Source organism: Geospiza fortis, unplaced genomic scaffold, assembly GCF_000277835.1.
Source record: "Geospiza fortis unplaced genomic scaffold, GeoFor_1.0 scaffold162, whole genome shotgun sequence".
NCBI lineage: Eukaryota > Metazoa > Chordata > Aves > Passeriformes > Thraupidae > Geospiza > Geospiza fortis.
In genome coordinates this window covers 8,951,091-8,978,283 of record NW_005054316.1, presented here as the reverse complement: position 1 = coordinate 8,978,283, position 27,193 = coordinate 8,951,091, and the positions used below count along the sequence as shown (strand labels likewise).

At 37.7% G+C, this 27,193-nt stretch overlaps 1 protein-coding gene across 1 annotated transcript in view; it reads right to left on the bottom strand.

The window, feature by feature from the left end:
- The window catches only part of SYNE1 (spectrin repeat containing nuclear envelope protein 1), a 241,632-nt gene that overhangs the window by 64,521 nt on the left and 149,918 nt on the right, over window positions 1–27,193 (bottom strand). Inside the window, exons 92-107 of the mRNA XM_031056245.1 lie at window positions 24,111–24,278; window positions 23,216–23,377; window positions 21,880–22,074; window positions 18,268–18,441; window positions 16,273–16,464; window positions 13,096–13,227; window positions 12,383–12,489; window positions 11,206–11,356; window positions 10,264–10,395; window positions 9,949–10,104; window positions 8,940–9,149; window positions 7,546–7,647; window positions 5,714–5,833; window positions 4,007–4,207; window positions 2,605–2,778; window positions 2,029–2,160 (exon numbers count right to left, since the gene is read on the bottom strand). Coding sequence (XP_030912105.1) covers window positions 2,029–2,160; window positions 2,605–2,778; window positions 4,007–4,207; window positions 5,714–5,833; window positions 7,546–7,647; window positions 8,940–9,149; window positions 9,949–10,104; window positions 10,264–10,395; window positions 11,206–11,356; window positions 12,383–12,489; window positions 13,096–13,227; window positions 16,273–16,464; window positions 18,268–18,441; window positions 21,880–22,074; window positions 23,216–23,377; window positions 24,111–24,278 — 2,508 coding nt within the window. The remainder of the gene's footprint in view (window positions 1–2,028; window positions 2,161–2,604; window positions 2,779–4,006; window positions 4,208–5,713; window positions 5,834–7,545; window positions 7,648–8,939; window positions 9,150–9,948; window positions 10,105–10,263; window positions 10,396–11,205; window positions 11,357–12,382; window positions 12,490–13,095; window positions 13,228–16,272; window positions 16,465–18,267; window positions 18,442–21,879; window positions 22,075–23,215; window positions 23,378–24,110; window positions 24,279–27,193) is intronic.

Here is a 27,193-nt window from a genome sequence, read left to right as displayed (position 1 = left end):
CTAAAGAATTTGTATATGTGGGCAAATATACCTGTTGAATTCCACTATCATTACCCAAATAGTATGGATTTTAAAAACATCTGTACATTGGTATAAGTTTGAGTGTAAAATGTACATGCATTCCCATTTTTCAGTTCTGATGAAAGTAATCTGAATATAAAAGGCTCAAAACGACCAATCTTATAGTGAGTACCTGAACTTTCTATCACTCTCATTTCCTCTTTCACAAAAATAGTTTTTAATAGATTTTTAAAAATTACCTTTATATGTCTGTGAGTCTGTGTATTTACACATAACATATATACAAAAAAAATTCCTAGACAGAGCTTAAAAAACTCTAAGATAATAATAAATTTATTATGATGGATTTTAAAGCTAAATGTGGCCAATTAATAAAATCTATGACATAACAGAACACAAGAGTCTAGATTTGAACAACCTAGTTTATGTAACTGAAAAGGAAATAAAAGAAGAAAGCTAATTTAGGGTCAGGACAAACACAAACAATGCCTAGCATCAAACAAAACCAAAACAACCACACAACAGATTGCTTAAATTGTCCTCATACCATATGAAAAGCAGAAAGCTGTCTGGTAAAATAACCAAAAACGATAACAACACAAAGTCAATTTTCAAGAAAAATTTGACTGACATTTTTCTGTAAAACAAAAAAGAGAATGAAAAAAAACCCAACTAAAATGTCTAGTATAAGGAGACAAAAACAAAACACTAGACCAAAGAAACAGGATGTGGTAGAAAAACTGTATTTAAACTACTGGTTGCATTTGGGGAGGAAGGCAGTTTGAGGAACCACAGGCTGTTCAGCCTCACCTTGCTCTCTGGAAAGATCATGGAGCACATCCTCCTGGATACCATTTTCAGAGACAAAAAGGACCAAGAGGCGACCAGGAATATTCAGCTTAAATTCACCAATAGCCTTTTATAACAAAATTACTGTCTCTGTGGATCAGACTGACTTCAGCATGGTCTTTGACACCATCTCCCACCGAACCCTCTCCAGCAGCAGAGAGAGCTCAGGCTGGAAAAATGGACTGTTTGGTGGGCTGAAAATGAGCTGCATTACCAGCCTCATTGCTAGTGATCAAAGGCTTGATGCCTGGCTGGCAGGTTGAAATGGGCAGAGTACTCCAGAGATTACTGATATTTTAACCCTAACACCTTCAACATCTTAATGGCATGGATCATGGCAGACAGAATTCCCTCAGTAAATCTGTGGACGACGCTAATGTAGGGAGAGTGGCTGGGACAAAAAATGGCAGACTGATTCCAGAGACTCTTTACTAAACTTGAGGTTGGAGACAGCAGAAACCTTGGAAGGCTGAAGAAATGCAACATCTGCACCTTGGGCTGACCAGCTGCATGTTCCAGTAGAGGTCAGGAAGGAAACTCGTTGTGTATTTAACCTGGCAGCTTATCAGGCAAGCCACAGCCTGGGCCTATATTAGAACTGTGAAAACCAGACGGAATTATTCCATTATCCTCATCTAGGTGGTGCTGATGAGGCCAAATCTACTCCATCTGACTGCGCTCTGACCCGTGTCTCACTGAGCTGAGGAAGAAGGAAGTAGTCAGGTACCTAAGTTTTTAGGGACCTAGAGCACATGTCCTTTACAAAGAGGCTGTGGGGAATGCGCTTGCTTTAGATTGACAAACAGGAGACTAAAGGCCAGTCTAACGAAGATCTACAGCTGTTTGTGGTAAAATTAAAAAGATAGAGGTAAATTCTCCTCAGTAGTGCCACACAATATAAAAAGGACAATGGTGACAAGCTGAAAGTTGATGTTACTGACTGGGCATTACAGAAAGGCTTTTATAATGGGTCTTGGTGCAGGACTGCGACTGGTCCCCTGGTCAGCTGTGGGATCTCCTACTTTTGAGGTTTCCAAAAAGCTGTTGCTGATCCAGCCTGTGACAAGTGTAATGCTTCAAGTGGGAGGCTGGACTAGATGACTGTCAGAGATCCCTTCAAACCCTCTTTTCTGCAGAGAATGTCTACAAAGCACCAACCTGAAAAAGTGTAATCCGGTCTGTAAGCCTGTCCTCCGTCTCTTCTACCAACCCAACAATAGGGATGTTTCCTTCAACAGATTCCAGCTGTCTGGTGAGTTCCTGGTAATCTTCATCCAGATGCATCCAGGTCTACAAGCACAAATTATCCATGTATGTGGTGAATCTGAGTATCTGGAGATTTTAATACTTTTTTTTTTTAATTTAAAGTCCTACAGCTAGCTATGTGGTTGTGAAAGTACAGAAATAACAGTACAAATGTCCAGTGGACCTGTAAAAAGACATCATTCCTGTGCCAAGCTCAACTTTTGGTAAGAACACATGGATAAAACTATCATGCTCTCCTTAACCAGCTAAAGCTAAGCAGCTCTTCAGACTTAGAGGAACACAACTTGTGCCACCTGAAGGTCACAACAGTTAAACAGAAAAGATTGCATGTAGTCTATCAGTGCTTTGTGTGTACGACAAAATGGACTGATGCTCATCAATTCTGTCCAAGCACAGGAAATCAACATTATAGAATATCCTGGTGGCTGATCAGAATGGAAGTATAGAAAAGGCCATAGAAATTCTCACCTCTAGAATGTATTCCAGCTCCACACCTCGTTTATGAGCCAGCTTTAATACAGCTGAAGCTCGTGTCATTATCTCTGAATGTGACTGAGTTTCCTTCAAAAGGGCAAGGGTACTCATCTTTCTAAAAAGTGTTTCTGTCAGGATCATGTGAGACTCCAACCCTTGAAAATATTCCTGAAAAATTCAGATGTGAGGGAGAGGGAGAATAGAAAAGAGAAAGTGCAATTATTACTCAATTCATTACCACTAAAAGAACATTTTAAGACATAAGCAGTACAATCAAGTATCTACATAGAATTAGGTAAACCTTTCACTTCACAACATTTCACGAAATCCAAAATAATTTAAAGAGAACAACGGTTTATTCAAAGAAAGGAGTCAGTCATTCTTTCCACACAAATTCCAACCTGACCCTCATTCCATAAAAAAAACCAGCTTAAATCAGATAAACAGCCCCAAAAATTTCTGCCTAATGAAAATGTGGAAAATACTTGTCCTATTTGTGGGTGCTATTACCAAATGAAATTTTTGTTGAAAATAAATGGAGTGGTGGATGAAATTGCTATGTAGCATGACAGGACAATACCAGGAACTTGTTATTAGAATAATGAAGAACATGCAATCTATCTGAGTTCACCTTCAACAAAGCATTTCAAACTCAGTCTGTCACAACAGTTCACTGGCTCCAATTTAAAATACAGTCTGGCCCACTGTTCTGAAAAGCTCCTGAACTTTTAGGAACAGAAGGTTAGCAATTTGCTCTTCATAAGTGTCCTGATTTCAGCTGGGATAGAGTTAATTTTCTTCTTAGTAGCTGGTACAGCAAAGTGTTTTGGCTTTACTACTGGAGTAATGTTGAAGACACACTGATGTTTTTGTTTGTTGCTGAATAGTGTTTACCCCAAGTCAAGGACTTTTCAGCTTCCCTTGCTCTGCCAGTGAGGAGGTGCATGAGGAGCCTGGAGGCACCATGGTCAGGACAGCTGACCTGAACGGGCCAAAGGGATATTCCATACAATAGAGCATCATGATCACTATATAAACTGGGGGGAGCTGTCTGAAAGCTGCTGATTTCTTCTTGGGGACAGGTTAGCTATTGGTCAGGAGGTGGTGAACAACAGCACTGTACATAATTTATTTATTTCTCTTGTGTTTATTTCTCTCTTCCTTTCCATTACAGTTACATTGACTATTTCAATTTTTTTTATTATTATTGCTATTAATATTATTATTCATCTCTCAATCCACAAGGATTACCTTTTCTTTCTGATTCTCCTTCTCCTCAAGGAAGGAACACATAGGGGAGGAAGCAGCTGTGTGGTTCTTAGTTTCCCACTGCGAGTCAACAATGACAACAAGCTTACAGTCATTACTAGTCCTGAAATACATCCTGATCTCTTACCTTATGTTTTTCAAGTAGTGACTGAACCTCTTCCTTGGAAGAAACAATCATTTTCTGGTCACCAGCCATTTTTTCTTGGCCTGTTTCTACCAGGTCAGCCAGGTCCTGCAAAGCCCGCTCATACTGCCTCTTCAGAGCCATATTCTGATTCAGATCACTCCGCCTGGATCCAATCATCATCAGCAGCTCATCATACTTATCCTGGGGGCAAAAAGGCACCAATGGTGATTCTTATTTCACACCTTACAGGTCTTCCTAGAAGCAACCTAACTGTCCCTGCACTTTCTGTGAACACTAGGAGAATAACATTTATTTCCAGATCAAAAAGAATTTGCAGATATACTGAATTAATTGATAAATTAACTCACCATTTAAAGACAGAAAAAATAAGCAAGACCTGCAACTCTTTAAAGTACATGCATTTGGGGAAAAAACTGCAGAATTCCAAAGGCTTATGTAAGTAGCAAAGATTTGGCTTAATGCATCAAAAAGCAATGACTACGGTGCAATGCAGAGACTGTTTTCATTTTACTTTTTATAATGCAGAGAATTGCAGGGATTCCATCATGGATACAGCTCACAGGCATTTCAAAGTCAGGTTTGCTTCCTTCTCCTTCCTCAGAATCTTACTGGTAGCAAGCAAGATACATACAACTTACTGTAAAAACCAAAACAAGCCCATTCTTTTCATCTATACAAGACATTCCAACAACCAAAATATCTCTATGATCATCCAGTGCTACAACAAAGTGCCCACCCTCAGACTGCAGCTTGGTCTCCTAGCCTTAAACAGAATTTTGTGAGAAGCAAAACTGTCAAAAAAAGCCAAAGGAAGGCTTTTCTAAAAACTGAAATTGAAGGAGAGGGGAAACATAATAGCACATAAACCGAGAGGAACAAAAAACCAAAACAACAAAAAAAACCCCTAAACAAATCAGGAGGAGGCACTAAGATCAAAAGGATACTGGGCAAAAGACACATTTCTTAGTGATTTATTTCTTAGTCATTCATTTTTAGTCGATATCACTATCTAGTTGGCTTAGGAAGTTTATGGTCCAGTTTCCGCTGTTTTATTTGCTTCCAATTTATTAATATTATGCCATTGTGAATGGTAAAATTCATTCATAAACCTTCTCCTTGGTATTTCCTCAAATATTCCCCTGCATCAGCCAAACTGCTCAAAAAGGACTTTCAACATATTTACAGAAGTTTTGGATCAATTGCCCACATGTATTGATATGAGAGGTGTTCTTGTAAAAGCAGAACATTTCCAGTTTCAGGTCTCACTTTACTCTCTGTCCTCCTTTACCCCCTTCCTTCTTTGAATGACAGATGTGAGACAGTACTAAATCACAGATCATGAGACTCTGGTGCAAACAGGGATGAACCTTCAGCAGACAAATTTATGTTTACATGCTTAACATCATCTGTGTGAAAAGGGAGTGGATGAGAGCTGACAGAAAACATGGTTTTGTAGATTTTTACAATTAACGTTGCTAATATCAGAGATGTTAGAAAATCTGAAGAGGAACAAAATTTTAAAACTAGGTGAACCAGAGAGAACATAATCTTTTATACATACTGAAATGCCTTAAAATCCCATTTCCTAAACTGCTTGATGAACAATAAAAAGAAGCATTCCTTCGATATCACAGGTGAGAAAGGTGATAGGATGGACAGCTCTAGGAAAGAACTAACGAAGCATACCTGGATCTTAGACAGTTCTTGTACAGAAGGTTGGTCAATTTGTAGCTTGTCTATACGCTTCTTTAATTCACTGATTCCAGCATCTAGTTCCTTTAAACCTTCTTCTGCCTCCAGTATGACCTGTATATGAAAATTACATTGCTTCGTTTTAAGTTTCAATAACAGTAGTGTAGTTGGCCTATGATCAGATTTTTTTCTGCTAAGTACTAATCACACCCTCAATGCACTGAAATTGTAAAGGATGCTATGAAGGAAATGTACTAATTAAAAGTGGGGAGAGTCCAGTTTTTTTATTAAAGTTAAATAAGCATATCATTATTACTTTAGAATAACAAGCTGTTTTAGTATCATATAAAGTACTATGCTTAGTATTTTTATACCAAACATAGCTATGAATTTCCATGCTTTTAATTATACAGTACGGGCCCAAAATAATTTTTTTTAATGTAACAATGTCATTTATTTTTTTTTTATTAACAGTCATTCCTGTCATCTCTGAGCAGCAAGCAAACAATCATCACAGCAGAACCCCTGTATGAATGCCAAGAGCTCTGTGTAGCTCACTTTCAAGACTGGGATGGGGCTAAAATTACTTGTACCTCCCCTTTTGTACTTGAAAAACTACAACTTAAGAACACAGATTGGTATCTGCAAGTGTCTGAAGCTGATGAGTTTTTCCTGTAGAAGCTACAAGCTTCCCTAGGTGTCTGCTGCAGTAACACATGCAGATTATAACAAAGTTAAAAGTGCAAGGTAGATTCCTGTACTTAAAGTCCTTTGTTGAGGCCCTTTCTGGAAGCTTCCTATCCAAATGTTTTAAACTATGTATGTGAAGTAGAACTCCTGCCTTTCAGCAGCATGGAGTTTGCACAACACAGTCACTAAACTTCCACTTCATGCAACTTAAGTCACCAGGCTGACTAAGCATCTTACTTCTACTTTCCTAACCACATATTGAACACCAGAAGTGCTTTTAAATTTGAATGTTTTATCAGCCAAGGGAGATTTCCTGCAACAAATAATTTCAAGTGCTGTTGTTAACACGTTGTTTTCCTAGCTGGTAGTTAAATTAATAACACTAGAAATATACTTTTGCCAATGATTGGCATCACAAAAGAGAGAAAAGAAAGACACAGTGTTACCTCTCTTTTTCATACAGGAGTTGTAAACTCCTTCAAATTTTGAATGTCAGGTATATAAAGTCCAGTATTTCTATTTAACTGAAGGGTAAGTCTTTTCCACTTAGCCACCTGCTGGCACCAGATATCACTAACAAGAAATATCTATAAGAAGTACACCATAGCATACTCCATTCATTTTCTCACTGGCAAAACAGAAACAAGAAAACAGGATATACTTTTTCATGTAAATAATTAATTATTCTTCAGGCCATTCCTGATAAAGAAACAATAATTACTGCCTTAAATTAAAACAAGTAACATTAAAGACATCACTATAAACCAGTGAGCAGGAAAGTGCCTTTGGTTCTTAATAAAGTTTAATAGTCAAACAACTTAGCAAAACTCTGGACTTTTTTTGTTTATTGAAGTTTCCTCTTTTCAAATACTGCCCAGTATAAACATAACTAGGTACTAGGTCAGCTTGGGAGACAAGAGAGACACTTTTGCTAGGTTTTTTTTTGTTGTTGTTGTTGTGAGTTTTTGTTTTATTTACTTTTAAATATGTGTAGTACACTCTTGGACATTTTCCTATACTTAATGTGAACACGTATGTTCTCCCATTTAAAGGAACTGTTTTCTAGAATCCATTTATACTTTGGATAAAAACTTTACCTCTTCCCTTCTCCCCAAGTGACAGATATGTGGTAGTACCTGCATTTGTTCTGTTTCTGGTCTGTCAGCTGCCTCTGCTAATTTCTGTAGAAGTAAGTATTTGTTGTCAGCCAACGATGTAAACATGAGCTTCAGATCATTCTGCAGGAGACAAAACCAACAAATTATAGCCAATTGCAGCACAAAACAACTGAAAAATATTCCATGCTTCAAAAAGTTTAAAGCATTAAATATTACATGGTAGCACTACAGCATAAAAATGATTCAAAAAGCATCATAATTAGCCAATGCAAAACATTTAATATTGCTGAAAATCCAGCTATGGAGACTAAGAGCTAAAGCGACTCATATTTAAAACATATCCTGTGAATGCACTTCTATATTTGCCTTCCAATTAAATGATGAATTACCAAAGGTCATTAAGTCCATGTATAAAAAAAATTCTTGTGCAGTTTATTCAACCACATATGATTGTAAGCAAGTTTGGTTTTACTTTTTAAGGCAAGTTGTTTTAATTACAAACTTGAGATAATATAACACATAAGTAAACAAGACCTCCACACATTACAGGGCTAACCACAAGCTGAAAATTTTAGAATATTTTATCAGAAAAGACACATAAATATTACTTAACAATTTTGCTGAAATACAATCAATCATCTTTTTCTTGCACTCATCTCAACAGAAAATTATCAGCACATTTTTCTGAGACTTTCAGCATTATATTAAGAGATGCATTAATGATTTAGTATTTATTTTTACATTTAGTAATCATTTTAAATACTGAAAATCTCTATGAATAATGCAATGAATTCTAATCAACCTTGATGCCATCAGCAAAGGGAAGTCTTTCCTTGGAAAATGGGAGATTGCAGAGCAAAATTATGGAGTTTGAAAGGAAATCTAGTAGTAACAATCCATGAAAAGATGACCCTAATCTAAAGACACAAGGAATATTTCTTTTTTAATTTATGGGGCTTTTAATTAAGAATGAACCGTACAGAAGGGCTTCATATATTAATGACAATGGTAATGATAACAATAATAATAATAATAGGAGATAATGTAGAGGCCAAGTAAGATCTGAAAGCATTTCTCAACTCTGTTCAAAAATTTTCTGAGTGCACATTTCTCCATTTATCAGAACTTTTTTATACTTGCACAACACAGACTTCCTTTTATGTAATGCCAGCAGGGGGAGACAGCAAGGAAAGATTATCACTTTACAGTAATTGCATGAGTTGTAGAAGCCTTCTAGTAGAGAGTTTAAATTTTGAGTAATTATTAGGGTATCAAATTTTGCATAAGCTTGAAAAGTTTGATTTTTCAATAAAAAACCTGTGACAATCTTGTTCTTTTGATTTGGTACCAAAAATTCACAGCCTTCATATCTCCATTTGACACAGACCCCTGATAATTTCATCACCTCATACCTTGAATGTGATGATTTGCTGGAGCCGTCCTTTCATCTGTTGGCATCTCTGATTTACCATCGACTCCAGTAAGCTCAGTCTTCTCAAGAGACAATCCAAAGTGTCTTCTACAATAACCCTCTTATCACTACTGTCCGGAAATACCTGAGCAAACAAATTCTTGTTCTTATCCACTTCTTCTGTTATGTCTTTGATTTCTTTGGCAAGAGTCTAATTTTTTGGAAAAACAGAAGTGACAGTCAGACATTCTGGAAAGCAGGTAAACATTGTCATAACCATAGTCAATTTTGCAACGATGTAGTGAGTTTTTTACATTGCTGGTATAAACACACACTAGAAAAAGTTGGAAGCTACAAGATGGAATCTCTGATAGTAAAAATATTTCATACTCCAAGGAAAACAAGTGCTGGAACAAAATGATGTGCAGCTACAGAAACATCTGGGTTGGAATAAAAGTCATCTAGTCCAACCCTCCTGAAGTAAATATGGACATCTTAAACTAAATCAGGATGCTCAGAGCCATCTCAAGCCTGAATGTGAAAGCTTCCAGGGACGGAATATCCACCACCTCTCTGGGCAACTTGCTCCAGCATTTCCACACTCTCATTTTGAAAGATTTCTTCCTTATATCTTGTCGGAATCTATCCTCTTCAGTTGAAAACTATTGTTCCTTTATCCTATTGCCTCTCTCTCCTCTCCACCACTCAATTCTTTCTACCTCCCTCACCCCTAATTAATGTTGATGAACCTCTGCTGTTTCCATATCCCAGAGTATCCCTCCCTCTTTTTCACTTAGTTTCAATTTCAATAACGCGGTATTTGCCAATACGATGGTAAATAGAAGAAAGAGTCCATGCTTTCTGCAACATTCTCTACATGGTCAACTGCAGAATGATGCAGTTACATAGAGATTATGTCAGCAACATGTCACTTTCCCAGGATTCAAACACTTTTGTTCTAAACACTACTATTGGCAATTAAAAGAAACTCCTACTCATGGATTCCTCACCTCTTGCTTGCAGAGGTAGGTTTCTGTTTCTTCTTCTGGCAACAGAGCTGTAGCAACAAAGACTTGCTCTTCCACCCCATCCAGCCACATGGACGTGGCAGTGACACCATCATACAACTTCTGCTCCAGATGCAGGGTCTCCTCCACCCGTCCAGCCTGGGCAAAAGGAACCACAGGAGTCAGCATAGAAGTACAAGACAGTCTTCCTAACTTCAATATTTGGGAAAGGCATGGATTTCCATGTCATAGCTGGAGGAGTTTTCACTGTTAATGTGGCTTTGGTGTAGGACAGGTGTAAAGACAACTGAAAATTACCTCAGATGAGACATCTTCAAAGGCCTGATTCAATTCAACCAGTACTGGTGACACTAAACATTTATCTTCATCCTGTGTCTCCTCCTTATACAAAGGCATTCCAGGTATTAGTCTGTTTGGTCTGCTATAAAGCTGTTGAGAGAAAAGCACTAATTAGGATGCATCTACCATATGTAGGGCACAAAATTCAGCTGTACAGACTCCCTACTGACTGAGGCTATCATCTGCTAACATTCATGGTCCTCCCACAAATGCTCCATGCCATGAATATTTTGCATAAATATTACTCAACAGGAGGTTTACTAGAAATGCAGGATAAATGCTTGTAGCCAGAATTAAAAATCACTAGTTTTTACCAAAAATATTTTCAATTACTCTTTAATTAATACAAGGTTTTTAGAACTTTGGAAGCTGATTAATGGAGTGTTATACAAAGAAGAGTGAATTTGGGACTATTAACAATAAAATGGAAGATGTATGTTAATACAGACTTTGGTTTGTCCCCAGTTTAATTGATTAATCCCCATTTCTTTCAGTAGAAATACTGTTTCTGAAATTCCTCACCCACTAAGATCAAGAATTGAATGTAACCAATAAATTCAAACTGAAAATAACAGTTTTCCTCTAAGCTGTTGCCAGAGTATTGATTAATTCCAGAGTGATGATTTGCTACAGAATTATCCTGAGTTAGATAAGTAGATAAACATTTTGTCTAAGCTCTTTCTTCCTTTCTAGTTCATTAACCTGATGGTAGTGCAATTCAAATCACTTTGAACAGGAGCAGTGCTGGTGCCAATATGTAACAGTTTTTAAAGGTGTCACAAAAATAAATTGCTCCATATCTCATGCCATAACTACAGCACCTTAATGGATCTACATATTGTACCTCTTGTAACAACTACTTTAAAAGAGAAAATGGAAAGAGAAATTTAAAAAAGCTACCAGCTGTTCTTTTTCCAAAGCTTTCTGGAGCAGTCTCTGCTTGGTACTGAATTCCTGGTTTAGGCTTTCCCATTTCCTCTTCATCTGCTCTTCAGATGATGGCTTCTCACCTTCTAAGACTAACTCCTCAGAGAGTACATCAGGCTTCTCACTGAATGCAAAGAAGCATAAAGGTTTAATAAATGCAAAAGTTATAACCATATAAGGTTATAATTTTCCATTAGGAAATTCTACATTTAAATTAAGTGCTAGTTTTTAAAGTTCTGACTTGTTAATTTTGCTTTTGTTTTTCTAAAAATAAGACAAAGGCTGGTTTGAACAGCAAGAAGTTCTTATCTGATGAAATAAAATGTACTTTCAAAAAGACTGAAGTTGCAAGTACCCAAAGTAAGTAAAAAAATCCCCAAACCAGACTGAATATATACTACATTGAAATGTAACCTATAAAGAGGTTTTAGTTCAAAGCATGAATTAAAGCAAATATTTTATCGGACTCCTTCCTCACCTCCTTTATCAAAATGGCAGACATAGTTTAATGGAGGACAAACACATGAGTTTAGCTTCGGAAAACAATTAATTACATTCAGAATTTTCTGTCTGGTGGTTTGTTTGTGGGGGATTTTTGTTTTTTCTTTCTTTTTTTTTTTTTTTTTTTTGGTTTTTATAGTACACCATGACAGAAGTAAGCCTCAAACAGAAGGAGACTGGTTAAGTACTTTCTGGCATTAGAATTAAGGCCTCAAAAGGAAAAATACTTGCTAATTCCAGGAAAAATAAAATTAAGCAATGAGTATCTCATCTGGGAAGATCTGGTTACAACGGCAGATGCCAATTTTGAGACAATGTGATTCACACACCAGTGCTGGTCCATAAAGTTACAGTAACTGATCCACTGCTTGTCAAATGAGTCTCGCTAGTCTTTAATCATAGTGTGACTCCTGCTAATAAGAATAAAGGGCATTTCTAAATGCTGAAGGTGATCTATTATCACAAAACAGTTTGTGTAACTGTATTATCAGACCCCTGAATTATAAACCAGGAATCCAGTAGCCTCAGTGCTGTATAAAAATCATAAAACAAAAATTCGAGGACTATGAGCAGAAGAGGGATATAAGCATAGGGATGACAAAGTACAGCCATAGAAATTTACTTTTTGGAACAACACATGAAAGCACACCTTATGGACAGCCCTTCAGTAGAGCTTTGCTGTGTTAGGATCTCTCCTCCACGGCACGCTACTGACCGAAGCAGATTCTTCTGCTCTTCCAGCTCCTGTTCCAGCTCCTAGCACAGCAAGTAACACAAAACAGAACAAATCTCAAACACACTGGTTTTGCCTTGGAAGGACATGTCTACCTTGTTTAACTGCCATGCAAAGTTAGCTGAGCTACTTCTGAAATGGCTTGCTTGAACATCAAAAGTAGTCCAAAATCTCTAGCCAGGGACACAGAAAAATTGGGGTCATAAACTGGATTACTGAACTAATTAACTGATACAATGCAGTTTGTGGAACCTACCATAATGAAAGTATCTTCAAATCATTCAATACAATATATAATGTAATATGTGTATCTTTGCTTGTATGAAGACAAAGTTATTATTTTGAGTATTATCATCTCTCCTTAGAGTAACTTAAAGGGTTGATTCAATTTTATTCTGCTGATGGACAAATTTTATTCTACTGATTATGTGAAATGACCATGGTCATCCAGGAAGTCTAGCCTGCCTGTTGCAGATATAAGATAAGGAACTCAGATGCATCATTACCAAAGCAGTGAGTATGAAACAGTGTAAAAATTAATATTTCAGTGAAAATATTAACACGAGTGGCTCAGCTATAGTATTAAGTGCAATCTAAAGATGGGAGTAAAAGAAAGGCAGAACACCAACTTTCTGCTGCTGCAGGGTACTTTGCTGCTGCTGTGAGCGAGTAGTTCTTGCTTGTGCCAGCCATTCTTGAACACTGGGGCTTTGTGAGGAAACGAAGTCCAGATCACTCTCTTCCTTTTCTTGTAAAGATCCCTGCTTTGAGAAAGTGACATTAAGATTCAAAAAAAATCTTCTACTGTTAGAGAGCAGGCAGGTTCAGCTCATCTACACAAAACCTCTCAAGTTGCTGGCCCATGTAAAATCTGAAGTGAGCAATGACTTTAGATTTCGGACTTTTACTGGTTTTTGGTTACTAGCAAGAAAAGCATCCCTAAAAATGTAAAAATAAACATGCACTTAGCAGAATCAGAGACCACAGGTCAGAGATCTTGGACTGATGCATTTCTAAAGACTGTTCTGCTTCTAAAAACCAGTCTTCATCTGCAAAGGAGGGCGCAGCTTTATCTGGCAATGCAGGGATTTAGTGGTTTGTTTCTGCCAGGATTTTTATCTAATTAAAGAAATTCTTTAAATCTAATTGAAAATGAGAAAATTCTGGTTGTCATTCTGGTCAATATTTATTTATCAGTAAGTATATAACTCTATGTTCGGCAGAAACACACTGGGTAAACAGCAGATGACATAATACAGCAGAGAACAGCAGAGAAAGTAAGAGAGACCAAACCACAGAATGTTAGAACAGCACAGCAAAAGCAACAGTTCCTTCTATTCATATTTCTACCATGTTTTTCCAACATGAGTGACTAGACAGGCTTTCTGTGTAAGCAATGCAAAAAACAACAAATGCCTCCACAGCTCAAAAAAATGTTTTATCAACTTCTTGGCTTCCAAAGTCCATGTTGGCTGAAAGTTTAAGTAATTTTAGCAGCCAATATATTCAAATTTAGGTATTTTAACATGCTCGGCCTTATGTTAATGACAGATATGTAGGTATGGCTACTTTGATGAACACATCTCTCTGGACTTTATTAAATATTACTTGCAGTCATATGATGACTGTAGAGCTCGCACCTTTTTGGTTTTTTTGAAAGCTTCAAGATCTAAAGCTGGAGCTTAATACCTCTCCCATTTTGTCTATATATTTCATTTTTATAGGATTCCTATTATGCCCATGATCCAGCCTTTATTCTAAATAGATTAAGACTGCCAAATGGTTCAGCAACTCTCCAAACCACAGACACTCTGCCTTCCAGGTGACATTTCTCGAATCAGACAGGGACCAACATAGCAGAAGATGGGTGTGGAAATTGTACTTGTTTCACCTGGTGCTCCTTATGCTAACAACTGAGATGGACCTCTGCCACCAGTGACCCTGGCACCAGCCACTGAAACAGCAGTTTAGCTAAGTAGTAGCAGGTTAGGTGTAAGATTTTAATTTTGGGGGATGATGAGCATACCGAAGTTGAAAGGACCGACCAGTGTTAGAGGAACACTGTTAAGAGGTGCAAAATAAATAAGTGTGCTGGAGAGAACCGTAAGCTCTTGCTTTATGAAATAACTTTGTTTTACTAAGGTTCCAGTTTGCAGGTAAACTCTGATACCTTGTAGGAACAAGTTTCTAGACAAGCTGACATAGTTGGAGTGTGAACAGTGTTATTACAGAATGTCAGACTGGGCAGAGAAAATAGTATGTGAGAAGTAAAGAAGATCTGGAATTATAGCTTTTGTATTATTTGTATGACAAATTAGGAAACAGACAATCTTTCTGTAAATTGGGGGGGTGGGGTGGGGCAGAATCTGCTTACTTTTATATACTTTAGGGACCACAATGATTCAACTTGTACATTTCTTTAGAGAAAAGTATCTAGTTCTTTGCATTTGAGTGGGCTGGTTGATTTCAGTTACGTTTTGGGTCTCTTTTTCTCTGGGAAGAAGACTGAGAAGATACAGTTTTGGAATTATACTGAGACAGTTAAATAGTCTCATGGTTCTTGCAATAGCAAGGAGTGTAAAAGGGATTGCGGTATTTGTTGATGCAATGAGGTTTTTCAAATATGCTACTGTACATACTTTTTAGATCAAAAGTATTTGTGAACCAGATTTTATCATTGTCAAATTACAGAATGTAAGCTTGGAAAAAACCTTACATTTGCATTTACAGTTGATGCCATTTCACTTCACAGGTAATATATGAGAACAAAGTATTATGTGCCCACATAGTGTTGATAACTTTTCATTTGCCTAGTCATGAGGTTTAATAAGCAAGAATAATATTAAAATTACTTCATCTTAGAGGCAATAGGAAGAAATACCTGTGGGGGGGTCTCCTTTCTTTTTTATTTCTCTGTTTTTCTGAAATTATGTGAAGTTTTAAAGCCATGCAGTTGCTTTGGACTAAAAATAGTTCTTAGAACATCAAGTGACTTTTCAAGCTAACATCTCAGTAGACTTTAATCTGCATTACAAGTCAGAAATCTTTGAAGCTTATCATGTTTAATTTGCACAGCAAAGCCAAGAAAAGAAGTAAAAGAAAAGGGGGGGAGGGAGTCACAGCAGGGCAAGCAAATTCAAAACCAGTCAGTCACATTACATGGTTGGGTTTCTTGTATGTATTCGGTTCTCCACATGCTAGTTTGACCTAAAGAATGACCAAAAGCAACTGTTAAATATAATGAATTAGTGGCAATGAGCAGACCAAGGTGCTAGGAATAGAAACCTAGGGCAAGACTGAGGTTAAATGAATTTTTGCTTATATAATGTTGTATTTGGTATAATGATGCCACCAAATATTAGCCATAATTAAAAATGTTCCCTCATGTTTTCTGTTCACTGTATTGTGCACACCATGAAAAAACAAATATTTAGGATCATTTTTTGGTTGGGGAGAGTAATCCTGCCCCAGACCATAAACAATCTACAGACTGGAACCAGGAATAGACTATATCCAGACCAAGCTAACCATCTATCTATTTTCTTCAGATTTTATTATTGTTCTTTCAGTGAAAATACTGAGGTTAGGATAGCTTTAACATAAAGCTATGTTAACTTGAAAATTATCAACTAAAGCTTTCTAGACAGTTATTTATTTTGGAGCTATAATTCCATTTACTAACTAAAGATGAGTAACTCAAACTGAATCAGTGCAACACTTTCACTCTTTTTCCCCAGTTGCATAAAGTTGCTAAGAAATCCCCAAACTCCTGCCCACCATGAGAACAGCTGGAAGGAGCCACTCACCCGAATGTTGATCTGTTTGTCATGGAGCACCCTCTGCAGCTCCAGAAGGCTGCCCTTCAGTGTCCTGAGCTTCACAGCCAGCTGCTCTGCCTCGTCCTTGGTGTGAGCCTTCCCTTCCATAAGCAAGTTCTCATTGTGCACAGACAGCTCTGACAAGGCTACCACCTTCTGTTCTATTTCAACCAGCATGTTCTGCAGCAGCAAAAACAAAGACCCGAATTCATACATTTTCCAGCACTTGTGATGTTTTCAGGCAAGACCACCTGTGGCCTACCTCACCCGTGTCCAAACTAAGAGAAAGTCAGATTAGCATTGCTTTGCCTTCCAGTCCCATTCAGAGTTCTTTAGAATATGCTTGCAAATGCTTGTATTTGCCATTTCAGTTTGCAACCCTTTTCAAAATAGGAAATTAAAAAGTTACTTGAAACAAATAATCTGTTGTAGAGGAGATGCTCTTTATTTGCATATTAAAGGTAAAGGCTAAGAAGCCAGACTGACATCCATTGGTGACAAGAAATGAAGCACGCAGCCAGAGCTACTTCTTTCCTCTCTCATTTACACGTAGTCAAGTGCCTCCTACCTCCTCCTATGTGTTGCTCTGGCTGTGTTGATAAGCTTTTCTTGTCACTATTTGCTCTTTCTGATTGGTGCATGACGGACTTAAGGATTTCTGTATAATCCTCTTTAGTCTAAAGAGAGACTTAAAGTGACAAATCTCTGGCATGTTTATTCTGAAAAGCTACTTCCCTGACATTCCATTAACCATTCATGTATTAGAGACATTGTGCATATTTTGATCTCCCAGATTCAATGCTCAAACAAGTCTTGCTCAAAAACCTAGCCTGACATCAAATGCTTTTGTTTCCATAGCAACTGTCAAGTATGAATTTAGAAATATTTCTCCGGAAGGAATACGTGCAAAATAAGATCGCCAGAGTTTCTAAAAAGTGGAAAAAAATATATAAAACCTACTGCATTAAAGTTTTGAGAAGCAGCAAAAGAAAAGCAGTATTAACTCTGCCACAAATTTAACTTTTCTTTTTGAGTTTCTTACAGACTGTATTAAAAAAAAAACACTGCTTTGTTAAAGTTCATAGGGTTTATCTACATACAACAAAGGGCTTTCAAGGACAGGTGATGAAAGGACTCTTGAGACTAAGCAGACTGAAAATTCTAATGATGAAGTATTGTCAGTGAAAATTCTTCAGACTTGCAAGAAACTTAACTCTCATTTAGCCTAAAATAATTAAGGTCATCATTCTTTAATAATAAAAGTGTTCTTTTGTCCATCTGTCTATTGTCTCTTTTGTAATTTTAATTATAATGATCATATAATTCTAAACTATCATTTAAAAATAGAAAACTCACAATAATTTGAGAACCTGGATGTTATCAATGATCTAAGTCTTGTTAATAAATGTATTTGCAAAAATTCTTACTGCAGCAACATATCATTCCTCAGTTGCTTTGGTACTCTGAGTACATTAATCTTCAAGCCATAAAACCATCAAATACTGATGATTATCCTTTATTTTTGCATGTATGTAAGGATTGTTCCTGAGGAAAACACAGCACTATTCCAATCATCACTGCTAGTGCCAGTATGTTCTTCAGCTGGAAAAGGACTTGTAGGAAAGTACACTGCAGGTGTTTTCATATCTGTCGGGTGAGCTGTTCAACAATATCAGGTTGAGGGGAGCAAAACCAGTAATTGAAGCAAACACAATGGCTTTAAAGCTGAACATAACTACATCTGAAAGATGTGGAACTTCAAATCTTTCTGCAGTCAGGACATTTTGTTTTCTTACTGCTATGTTCACATGGGCTCTCTAAAGTGCTGTTTGCAATCTCTAATGAGAAATTAGGAACAAGCTATATTTTGTTTCACAAACCTTTGAGGAAGCTTACTGAGCATACAGAAGATGCTAAAGAGCTCAGAAACTTCTCCACAAATATGCTGGCTCATTCAGCTTAATAATTGTCTTAATACTTTACCTGACAGTCTACCAGTTGTGCTTCCATGTCCATAGGTTCCTCTGCAGGAAGCAGAGTGGTGTCCAGCGTTGCTCGGGTACTGAGTAGCCAGTGGTCAAGCTCATCAGCTTCACAACGGTACCTCTGGAGAGCCTGCTCCTGTCGCTGTTCTTCGAGCTGCTCATTCAGTTTTTCCTAGAGGTACAAATCATATTTTACTTTTTAGGAGAAATAAACCGTAACAGTCACTTCTAGAAAGTTGTTCTTCTCTATTTTGCACAAATCCTATGCAGGATTTCTAAGATATATTAAGACCTATCTTTTACAAAGTATAATTTCTTTCAATTGATGAGTGTGTTTTTCTGATGACTGAAATTCTGTTCCAGTTCAGCCACTTCATTTCTACTTTCTCCAGTAGAACTCTGTTGTTACAGCTTTTTAAAGGTGAGGTCTTTTCTGCCTCCTTTCCCTGCTCTCCTGTGGGTTTCCCCACACATTGATTCAGTTTGCTCAATTAGTATAGCACTGTTTGCTTAGGGAGAAAGATGCACATGAAGAAAAGGGATACACAGAGCTTGGAATGCATTGCAGGGAAAGTAAAGCAACTTTGCCTTTTTTGGCAGCAGGCTGTTAGCTTTACTGTCTCTCAAAGGAGGCACAAGAGGGGTACTTCAAGGGCCAAACAAGTATGGGTGGGGCCTTGGTACAGTCACATGGGTAAAGAGAAGCCTGAAGAGCTGTCTACCTTCTCTGGCCCCTCAGAGGATCCCTGAGCCATGGGGAGTGGAAGGACACTAAGCTTCAATGGCTGCTGATACCACAGCAACACAGATGCCCCAGGTCCATCCATCAGCTCATCCATCCATTGGAAAGACTGGGAGTGATCACCAAGTCTTGCTCACTCTTTAACTGTTCCATATGAATCTGAAAACTGGCTGAACAGCTGTGGCCAGGGCACAGTGATCAGTGGCACAAAGTCTAGTGAGTGGATAGTAATGAGCCTCAACAAATTTGCTAATGACACAAAATGGAAGGAGTGGCTGATAGGCAGAGGGCTATTCTGCAATCTAGATGGACCCTGAAAGGGTATAAAAATAAGCTGACAGGAAGAAAGGAAAGTGTGATGCCCTGTACCTGCAGGCGAGCAACCCCATGCACCAAGTATAGGCTGGAGGCTAAGCAGATGGGAAGCAGCTTGGCAGAAGAGAAGAAGGGGCGTCCTGATAGACTCCAGACTGAACATGACCCAACAATGTGCAAAAGAAAGCCAGTGGGGTCTGGAGCTGCTTTAGGAGTGTTCTCACCAGGATGAAGGAGATGATCCTGCCCCTCTACTTAACACTGGTGAGTCTACATCTGGAGTACTGTGTCTAGCTTTGTACTCCCCAATACAAGAAAGGCACTGAGTTCTGGAGAGAATAGAGGGGATTTTGTGGATAAGAAAACAAATAGGATGGTCAGAGGATACTTAGTTGTATCAGATAATGTGAAACCTAAGCATGGTGCAAATATTATGGAACAAGGGGAAAAGATTGTATTCGATCTGGCTGGGATGGAGTTAACTTCACTGCAGCCTGTACAGTGCTTTGCAGCTGTGGTTAAATCTGTGCTGATAACACAGCAATGTTATGGCTACTGCTGAGCACAGCATAAAGGCTTTCTATCTGCCCCTCACAAAGGCCAATAGGCTGGGGGTGAGCAAAAGGCTGGAGAGGAGATAGCCAGGACAGCGACCCTGAACTGACCAAAGGGACACTCCACACCAGATGAGATCATGCTCATCAATAAAAGCCCAGGGAAAGAGAGGGAGAGGCACTGCAGTTATGGTGCTCATCTTCCCAAGAAACACGTGCTGAGCTTTCCAGGAAAGTAGCTAAACATCTGCCTGCTGACTGGGTAGTAGTGATTAAGTTCCTCATTCCCTGCCGGCATGCACAGCTTTTCCTTACCCTGTATAAGCTGTCATTATCTTGATCCATGAGTCTTTTTGTCTGCCTTCTATTTTTAACCCATCTCAGGAGAGGGGAAGTGAGGGTGGATATTTGGCTGCTGGCAGGGTCAACCTACAACACTTTGTAAGGGAATTCAGACTCAAATGTTCAGGGCAACTTCATCACACGGAGAAGTGTTTGCACAGCTTTTCTGCATGCTCAATTTCAATTTTAAAATTGCTTTTAGAACAATTTAAAGAATAATGATAGTTTTTAGATGTCTTAAATAATCCAGACCTGAACAGTTCTCAAATGCTAGTTACTTGAATTAGGTCCATAGAAAGAACAATATTACCAGTCCACACCCTCACCAGCAAAATACTTTCATCACCTCTTTTATCTTAATTTGTACATTTACTTCCCTGAAGTGTTCTGGAAGATTTTATCTGTGAAATCAGAGCTATGAAGTAGACAGGTTAAATTACTGAATGTTGTCCACATATAATATGTATTTCCTAGCCAGGATTACTAGGGAATACTTGTGGTATAGTGTCAAAGTATCCTAACCACAGTTAAAAGTAATGTATGACCCATGATTTATCTTGAAATTATTAGTTATTGTTTCCTAAGTGCTACCAAGATGTTTGTTAGATCCTATATGGGGGGCAAGCTATAAACAACTACATCTGCTTTTCTACTTTCAACCTTTCATTTTTTAATTAAAAGCTATTTTTCCTCTGGGAATGAAAAGTTTAGCACAACTTTGTTATTTTAAAACTAAAAAAGATATTTTCTAATGACCTGTTCACTGTCCTAGGTGACTGGACTGAACTAAAGCAGCTGAAATACCCTGGGACTCTCCTGTAATCCAGTGTCTTGGTTTAAACTCAGCTGGTCATTAAGCACCACACCTTAGATCCACACAGCCAATTCTCACTCTGCTTCTCTAAATCAATTGACGATGGAAAATATGAAGGCAGTGGTTGCTGTGTTTGTGAATTCACTGCTGCAGTTCTTAACAGTACAGAAATAAAGCTCCCCTGCAGTGTTCAAAGTAGCCAAACTGTAACCAGCTTTAGCATGATTGCATGTTCTCACCTGTATAACATATTCAGCAACACTCCTATTTGTAAAGGGCTTGTAAAAATCCCCTTAGTATTAAAGAATTTTTAGTAAAGTTGGTAGGCAAAGAAATAAAAAGGTGCATGTTCCATGAAAAAAAGTTTGCATGTAAATCACTGGGAAGATGAGTGTAGACAACAATGCAAAGATTTGGAAGAGGAGCTGTTTCTTGTTTTAAGCTTTCCTCTTCTCTTGTCTAGCAGCTTGGAGAGATGATTCCTCAAAAGTATATTTATTGTAGACAATGTGACTTTTAATATCTGTGCTTCATTTATACATACACACACAAATATGTATATATATGTATATATATATACACATATATATATGTCTGTGCGTGTGTGAATGTGAGTATATATATCTCCATATGGCTATATCAAGCCAGAAGAAACTTAGAACATATATAATATTTGTGTGTTCCAAGTTCCTTCTGGCTGCTTATCACTTAGCAATAAGATGAGGGGCTCACTAAAAAAAGAATGGTTATTTATTACTGAAAGAAACTGTGAGAAATAAGCAGAACTGAAAATTACTTTTTTTTTATGGTGACTAAAAATATTGATGATATTTTTTCTTGTACCTCTAATAGCTGTCGTTTTCCTGATGCCTTCATTCGAATCGTGGCCATTCGCTCTGCCAAGACCGTGAGGGTGGACTGCAATGCCATTTGATCAGCACCTTCCACATCCAGTGGTTCTGAAACAAGCTCCTGGGCCAAAGATGTCTGAAGCTCACTGATTTCTTCTTGCAACATTAAAATCTCATCCATCAAAGCCTATTAAGAAATGAGAGCAGAGACTGCATTTGTTTCACTTACCAGCAAGAAGGAAGTATTTCAGGAGACACAGACTAAATATAAAATTCAAGGCAACTATCTTGAGGAGCACCAGGAACACAGAGTAGAGCAGACCATCACTACCAGCATGGCAGAGACAGTATTCTATAAGGACTGAGTCCTGCTTTCAGAGGCTTGAGTTAGGATCATGTATCTGGTTACTTAAATATGGATTTAATTACATATCTTGAATTTCAAGCATATCACACAGAATTATTTTGGAAATTGGTAATCCATTCTTCCAATAAATTATCTGTAGGGCATTCTAGTATTCACAGTGAAGATAATGAACAAGTAAGTGAGTGTGTGTTTGTGAGAGAAAAATAAGGGCATGTTTCAGCCTCCAGCCCAAAACTTTCTAACTGGATAAAGAACATCCAGAAATAGATGTAAATATTCAGAGATTTATTCCATGGTACCATCCTTTTATAGGTATCTTGAAACCTGGTTCATAGGATAAGAATAAGTAGGAACTTATTTTGCACCACAGAATAAATCTCTGAATCCAGACAGATCAGATAGATTCAAGCTATCAGACAGAAGGCTTAGGTGATTACAACTCAGACCTATGTCAGATGCCTTACTTAATAAAGTATTCTCTTATTATTCAGATCATTATTTCTTGAGACTCCCCTTGTGAGGGGGTTTTTGATATGTTTTGTTTAACAAGGTGAAAAATGTATTTTGATCAATATAGAATGCATCAGTATTGATTATGATTTTAGTAAATTTGCAACATTATAAATATTCTTCAGCAATGATGCTAAAGAACAGTATGTGTAGCTGTCATTGGACACAGTCTTGGACAAAAGCTTTTGCTGAAAATTTCAACTGGATAAATTCTTATGATCTATTCCATTTCTTTCAAAAAGGCTCCTTATTAAAAGAATCCCCAGCATACCACCATTAGAACAGCAGGAAGCTCAGAAAGGCAAGACATACAGTTAACAGAGAAGGTTCAAGCAACAAATGCATATGTTTGAGATATCCAGCCACGAAGAAGGTTACTGTCTGAAAAACAGAACAAAAGATATGCAGGCAATGTGCACTCTCCCTCTCTTCCTCACATGTAAGATTTTACCTGATGTTCAGCCATCTGGCTCTCTGGGCTTTTGGCTGGTTCCAGACTCTCATTTAGTTTCATTTCAGTGGTTTCCATTTTTGTGGATATAGACTGGAGTGTGTCCTGATACTTCTGTTGACGCTCAAGAGCTTCATAGAGTGTGCGCTGCTTTTCACTGATCTGAAGAAGAGCAGGAGGTATAAATTCTGCTACTTAGTCTGCTTCATATGTCCCTAGGCTTAAGACACTAAAGCAAAAAGTTTTCAAGAGTATAAATTACAAAGCAAAACATCCATATTAAAAATATTTATTTACTTAAAATTTCATCAGTAAAATTCTAGGTTTTGCTGCTTAAAAGAAATAGACATTAATAAAACAGGGAAAACCTATGCACATTCTCATGCATTATTTTAGATTTCATGCACTCAAACATGGATGCGCACTATTTGCTAGACACATAGTTACTAATACCTCGTAACAGCTACTGTGCTGAAAGGAATTAAAATTTTTAGCATATGATCAAGACTCTGACCATTTTCATACATCACTGAACGATTATGCTGCAAAACTATACAAAAATATGTTGGTTCAGCATTTGGAAAAACTGGATTCTGGGCCTTCTTTAGCTACTCATCCAAAATGACTGGATATCCCTACTAGATTATGGAATACAGTCTGTCAACAGTCAGTATTTCTGAAGCCAATGAGCAGCTTTAATGACTCTTATTTTTATTAATGGAGGTCCATCTTGCACAGGCTTTCAAACAAAGAACAAAAATAATATATCCCAACTAACAATTAAAATTACCATTTGAAAACCAAAAACTGCAGGGAAGAATATATGGGCCAGCTATTTGAATTCTATTCCTTACAAGCTAGCCAACTATTCTGACGTCTCCAAATGCAAACTTACCACATTTTTCAGTGTTTCCCAAGAACGCTGCAAATCATCCAATTTGGCACTAGCAGCTGATTCTAAGCCTGGTTCATAAAACTCCTGGGTGGCTGAGGTGCTGGGATGAATTTTAGCAGCTTCTGTCTGCAACTGTTCAGCAGATAAGGCTTGGTAATAAGCAATGTCCTACAAGCATGAAGTACATTATTGCACTTTCAAAAAGAAAGATACTGCATGCTATCCCCCCAATACTGCCCCACTGCATATGTCCATTAAAATAAAGCCCACAAAGCCAACACCACCAGGAAACCTCTTTAATAACAACGTAAATCAATATTTATAGTAGCAGACTGAGCATGTTTTGGACCTTCACTATGGTGAGGATTTTGGATGCATGTTTTTCATGTTCATATTAGCTAGGAGGTGCAGAAGGCAACTGTGGACAACCACAGAAAGGCTTGGAAATGCTATAAATGTGAGTGTTGTTCCAGCACCTTTACAACTACACATGGGGGAAAACCCATCACAAAAGACAGCGGGTTATGGTACTGTAGGTGGCAAATGCCAACCTAATGAACACTATCACAGAGAGAGCAGCAAAAGAACCTAAAAGGAATATACTGAAGGACTGGTAAATGAGGCAAGAAAGAGTATGAAGCATCAGCTTATTGTAAGCTTTCAAACAAACAGGGAGCCTCAACTAACTTATAAAAGATATTCAGAAAAGGGACCAAAATTGCTAAGGAAATGGGAAAATGTCAAAGCACCAATGAAAATTCAGAGCGGAATTATTTCTCACCAGAAATTCTATACTTAGTGTATGGAGATTTCTTCAACTGTTGCAGATGACAACTGAAAGCATCTACAGAAAATGTAGAATTAAGGAAACAAGTACAGTACCTATACTTAGGTCAGGAAAGCAGACTTGATGACAAGGATTATTTAAAACTGAAATCATGTATGACAGTTAGCACTATATTATTTGGGAGGTGAAAAAGGCTGCCTCAAGGGAGGGTGCAAAGCAGACTCAGTGGTGCTTACTGACAGGAACAGAAGCAATGGGCACAAACTGAAGCACAGGAGATTCTCTCTGAATACCAGGAAATGCTTTTTTACTGTTAGGGTGACTGAGCACTGGGACAGGCTGCCCAGGGAAGTTCTAGGGTCTCCATCCTTAGACACTCAAAATCAACCTGAATATAGTCCTGGACAACCTGCTGTACATGGTCCAGTTTGACAAAGGGTGTTGGGCCAGATGATCTCTGGAGGTCCATTCAACCCCAACCATTCTATGATTCTACATAGATGTATAAAAGTTAGGTACTAAACAAGACTAATTCTGGGGTACTGGAGCTCAAAGTGTAAGAAGGATCCTAATTTGGAACAGAATGCAAATGCGTTATCTAATACCATATGTGAACAAGATCACGCCCATAAAACTGACCAAAAGTTCATGATTAGGTACTTCTTCAAAGACAATAAATGTGAAACTTAAAAAATTAAATGATGAAATTGTTATAATGTCCAGGAGCCAGCATGGAATAGGTAACAGCTTAGCACAGCACTCAGGACTGCAATTTCAGAATTTTTCACTCTGACCATAAGTGATCTTTCCAAGAAATGGTGAAAAATTGTACCAGTGGAGGCAACTTCTTATTTTGCCTTGCCGGCAGCTACTCTCCAGCCCTTTGCCAGTCCCCTCTCAAGACCAATGCTTCTGTGACCTCTTAATATGGTCTTCAGAATAAAGGGCTTGCTTACACAGAGAGGGAAAGCAATCCTTTTCCCCATCTTTCCAACTGCTTTCTGGAGTATACAATATAGCAGCTTCTCTTTGGCAGAGATTTCACATCAGGATAGCAGGAATCCAGATGTTCATGCAAGTAGAAGATTCTGTTGCCCCTATAAAGGCCCTAATATCCCATGGCTGTTTTTATGAAAAGTAGCCAATGAAGGGTAGTCAGGTTTTCTTGTTAGATGCAGTGGCAAAAGGGTGTGTTTAGATTTCGTAAGATATGTAACAAGGGCTGGCGCAACCTAGATGAGTACTCATAAGGGAGAGAGAAAGAATCCTTAAGTAGGCTGTGTACAAGGAGATAGAAAAGCATTTAACAGTGACCCAGTGGATAAGACTAAAATCACAGGATCAGCTGTTGCCTACAGGGCATCGTGCCAACACTTCAGCTTTTCCAATTCAACTGTTCTGCACTGTGTATCAGGAAACCAAGTTTTAAGAGTATGTCAAATTTTAATCAATTACATCTTTGGGTAAGTGCAAGGAGATTTAGCCTCAAATGATTCTCATTCAGTACTGCAGCACAGACGAAGTGTCTGATTTTGCAAAACATCAAAATTATCTGTATTTCAGGACTGTTAACATAATATTTTATATATTATGAAATTCCTCAGTGTTTCCAACATTAACACCTTTATAGTTCCCCCCACCCTGCTGTTTTTGGAGGAGTTTCAGAAAAAAACCCCATTTTTTAACTTATGGTAGTGCTAGAATTGCCACTTTCTCGTATTTCTGGTCTTGTTTTGATCTATTTCAATACCCTCATTATTTTCACTAATAAGCAGTTGGCACTTGTTTTATATTTTCATTACTTGTTAGAAATGTAAATAAAGTGTGTAGATGTCTGAATTCAGACTAGCTATGTTTCACCATTAAGAGATGCTAGGAAACTGATGAAACACTATAGAGAGTTATTCATTATGAATTAAAAAGCAGTCTTAAAACATAACCTTTCCTTCCCCAATTGCCTCTTCAGAAGAGTTTTACATTTTTTTCTGAAGACTAATCTCATGTTATTCTTCACTTTATAGAGTTCATGCTCACATTTTTTTCTGGTAGTTTGCACGTGATTTTCCTGTGAGAAATTAGTTCTTAACTCTGGCTACTTTTTAAAACAAAATATTTCTAAATTTATCTTGCTGATTTTCTGTAAAAATACAAAATGTTTATAACTTACATTTCAGCTCCTAGTTCACTAATGTCTAGGATATTGTTTTTTAACCAACCTTCTCTCCTGAAGTCTCCCTGGGCATTCATCATGACCAGCACTGGCAGTTTCATACCTTCTTTAGTCTTAATCTCATGT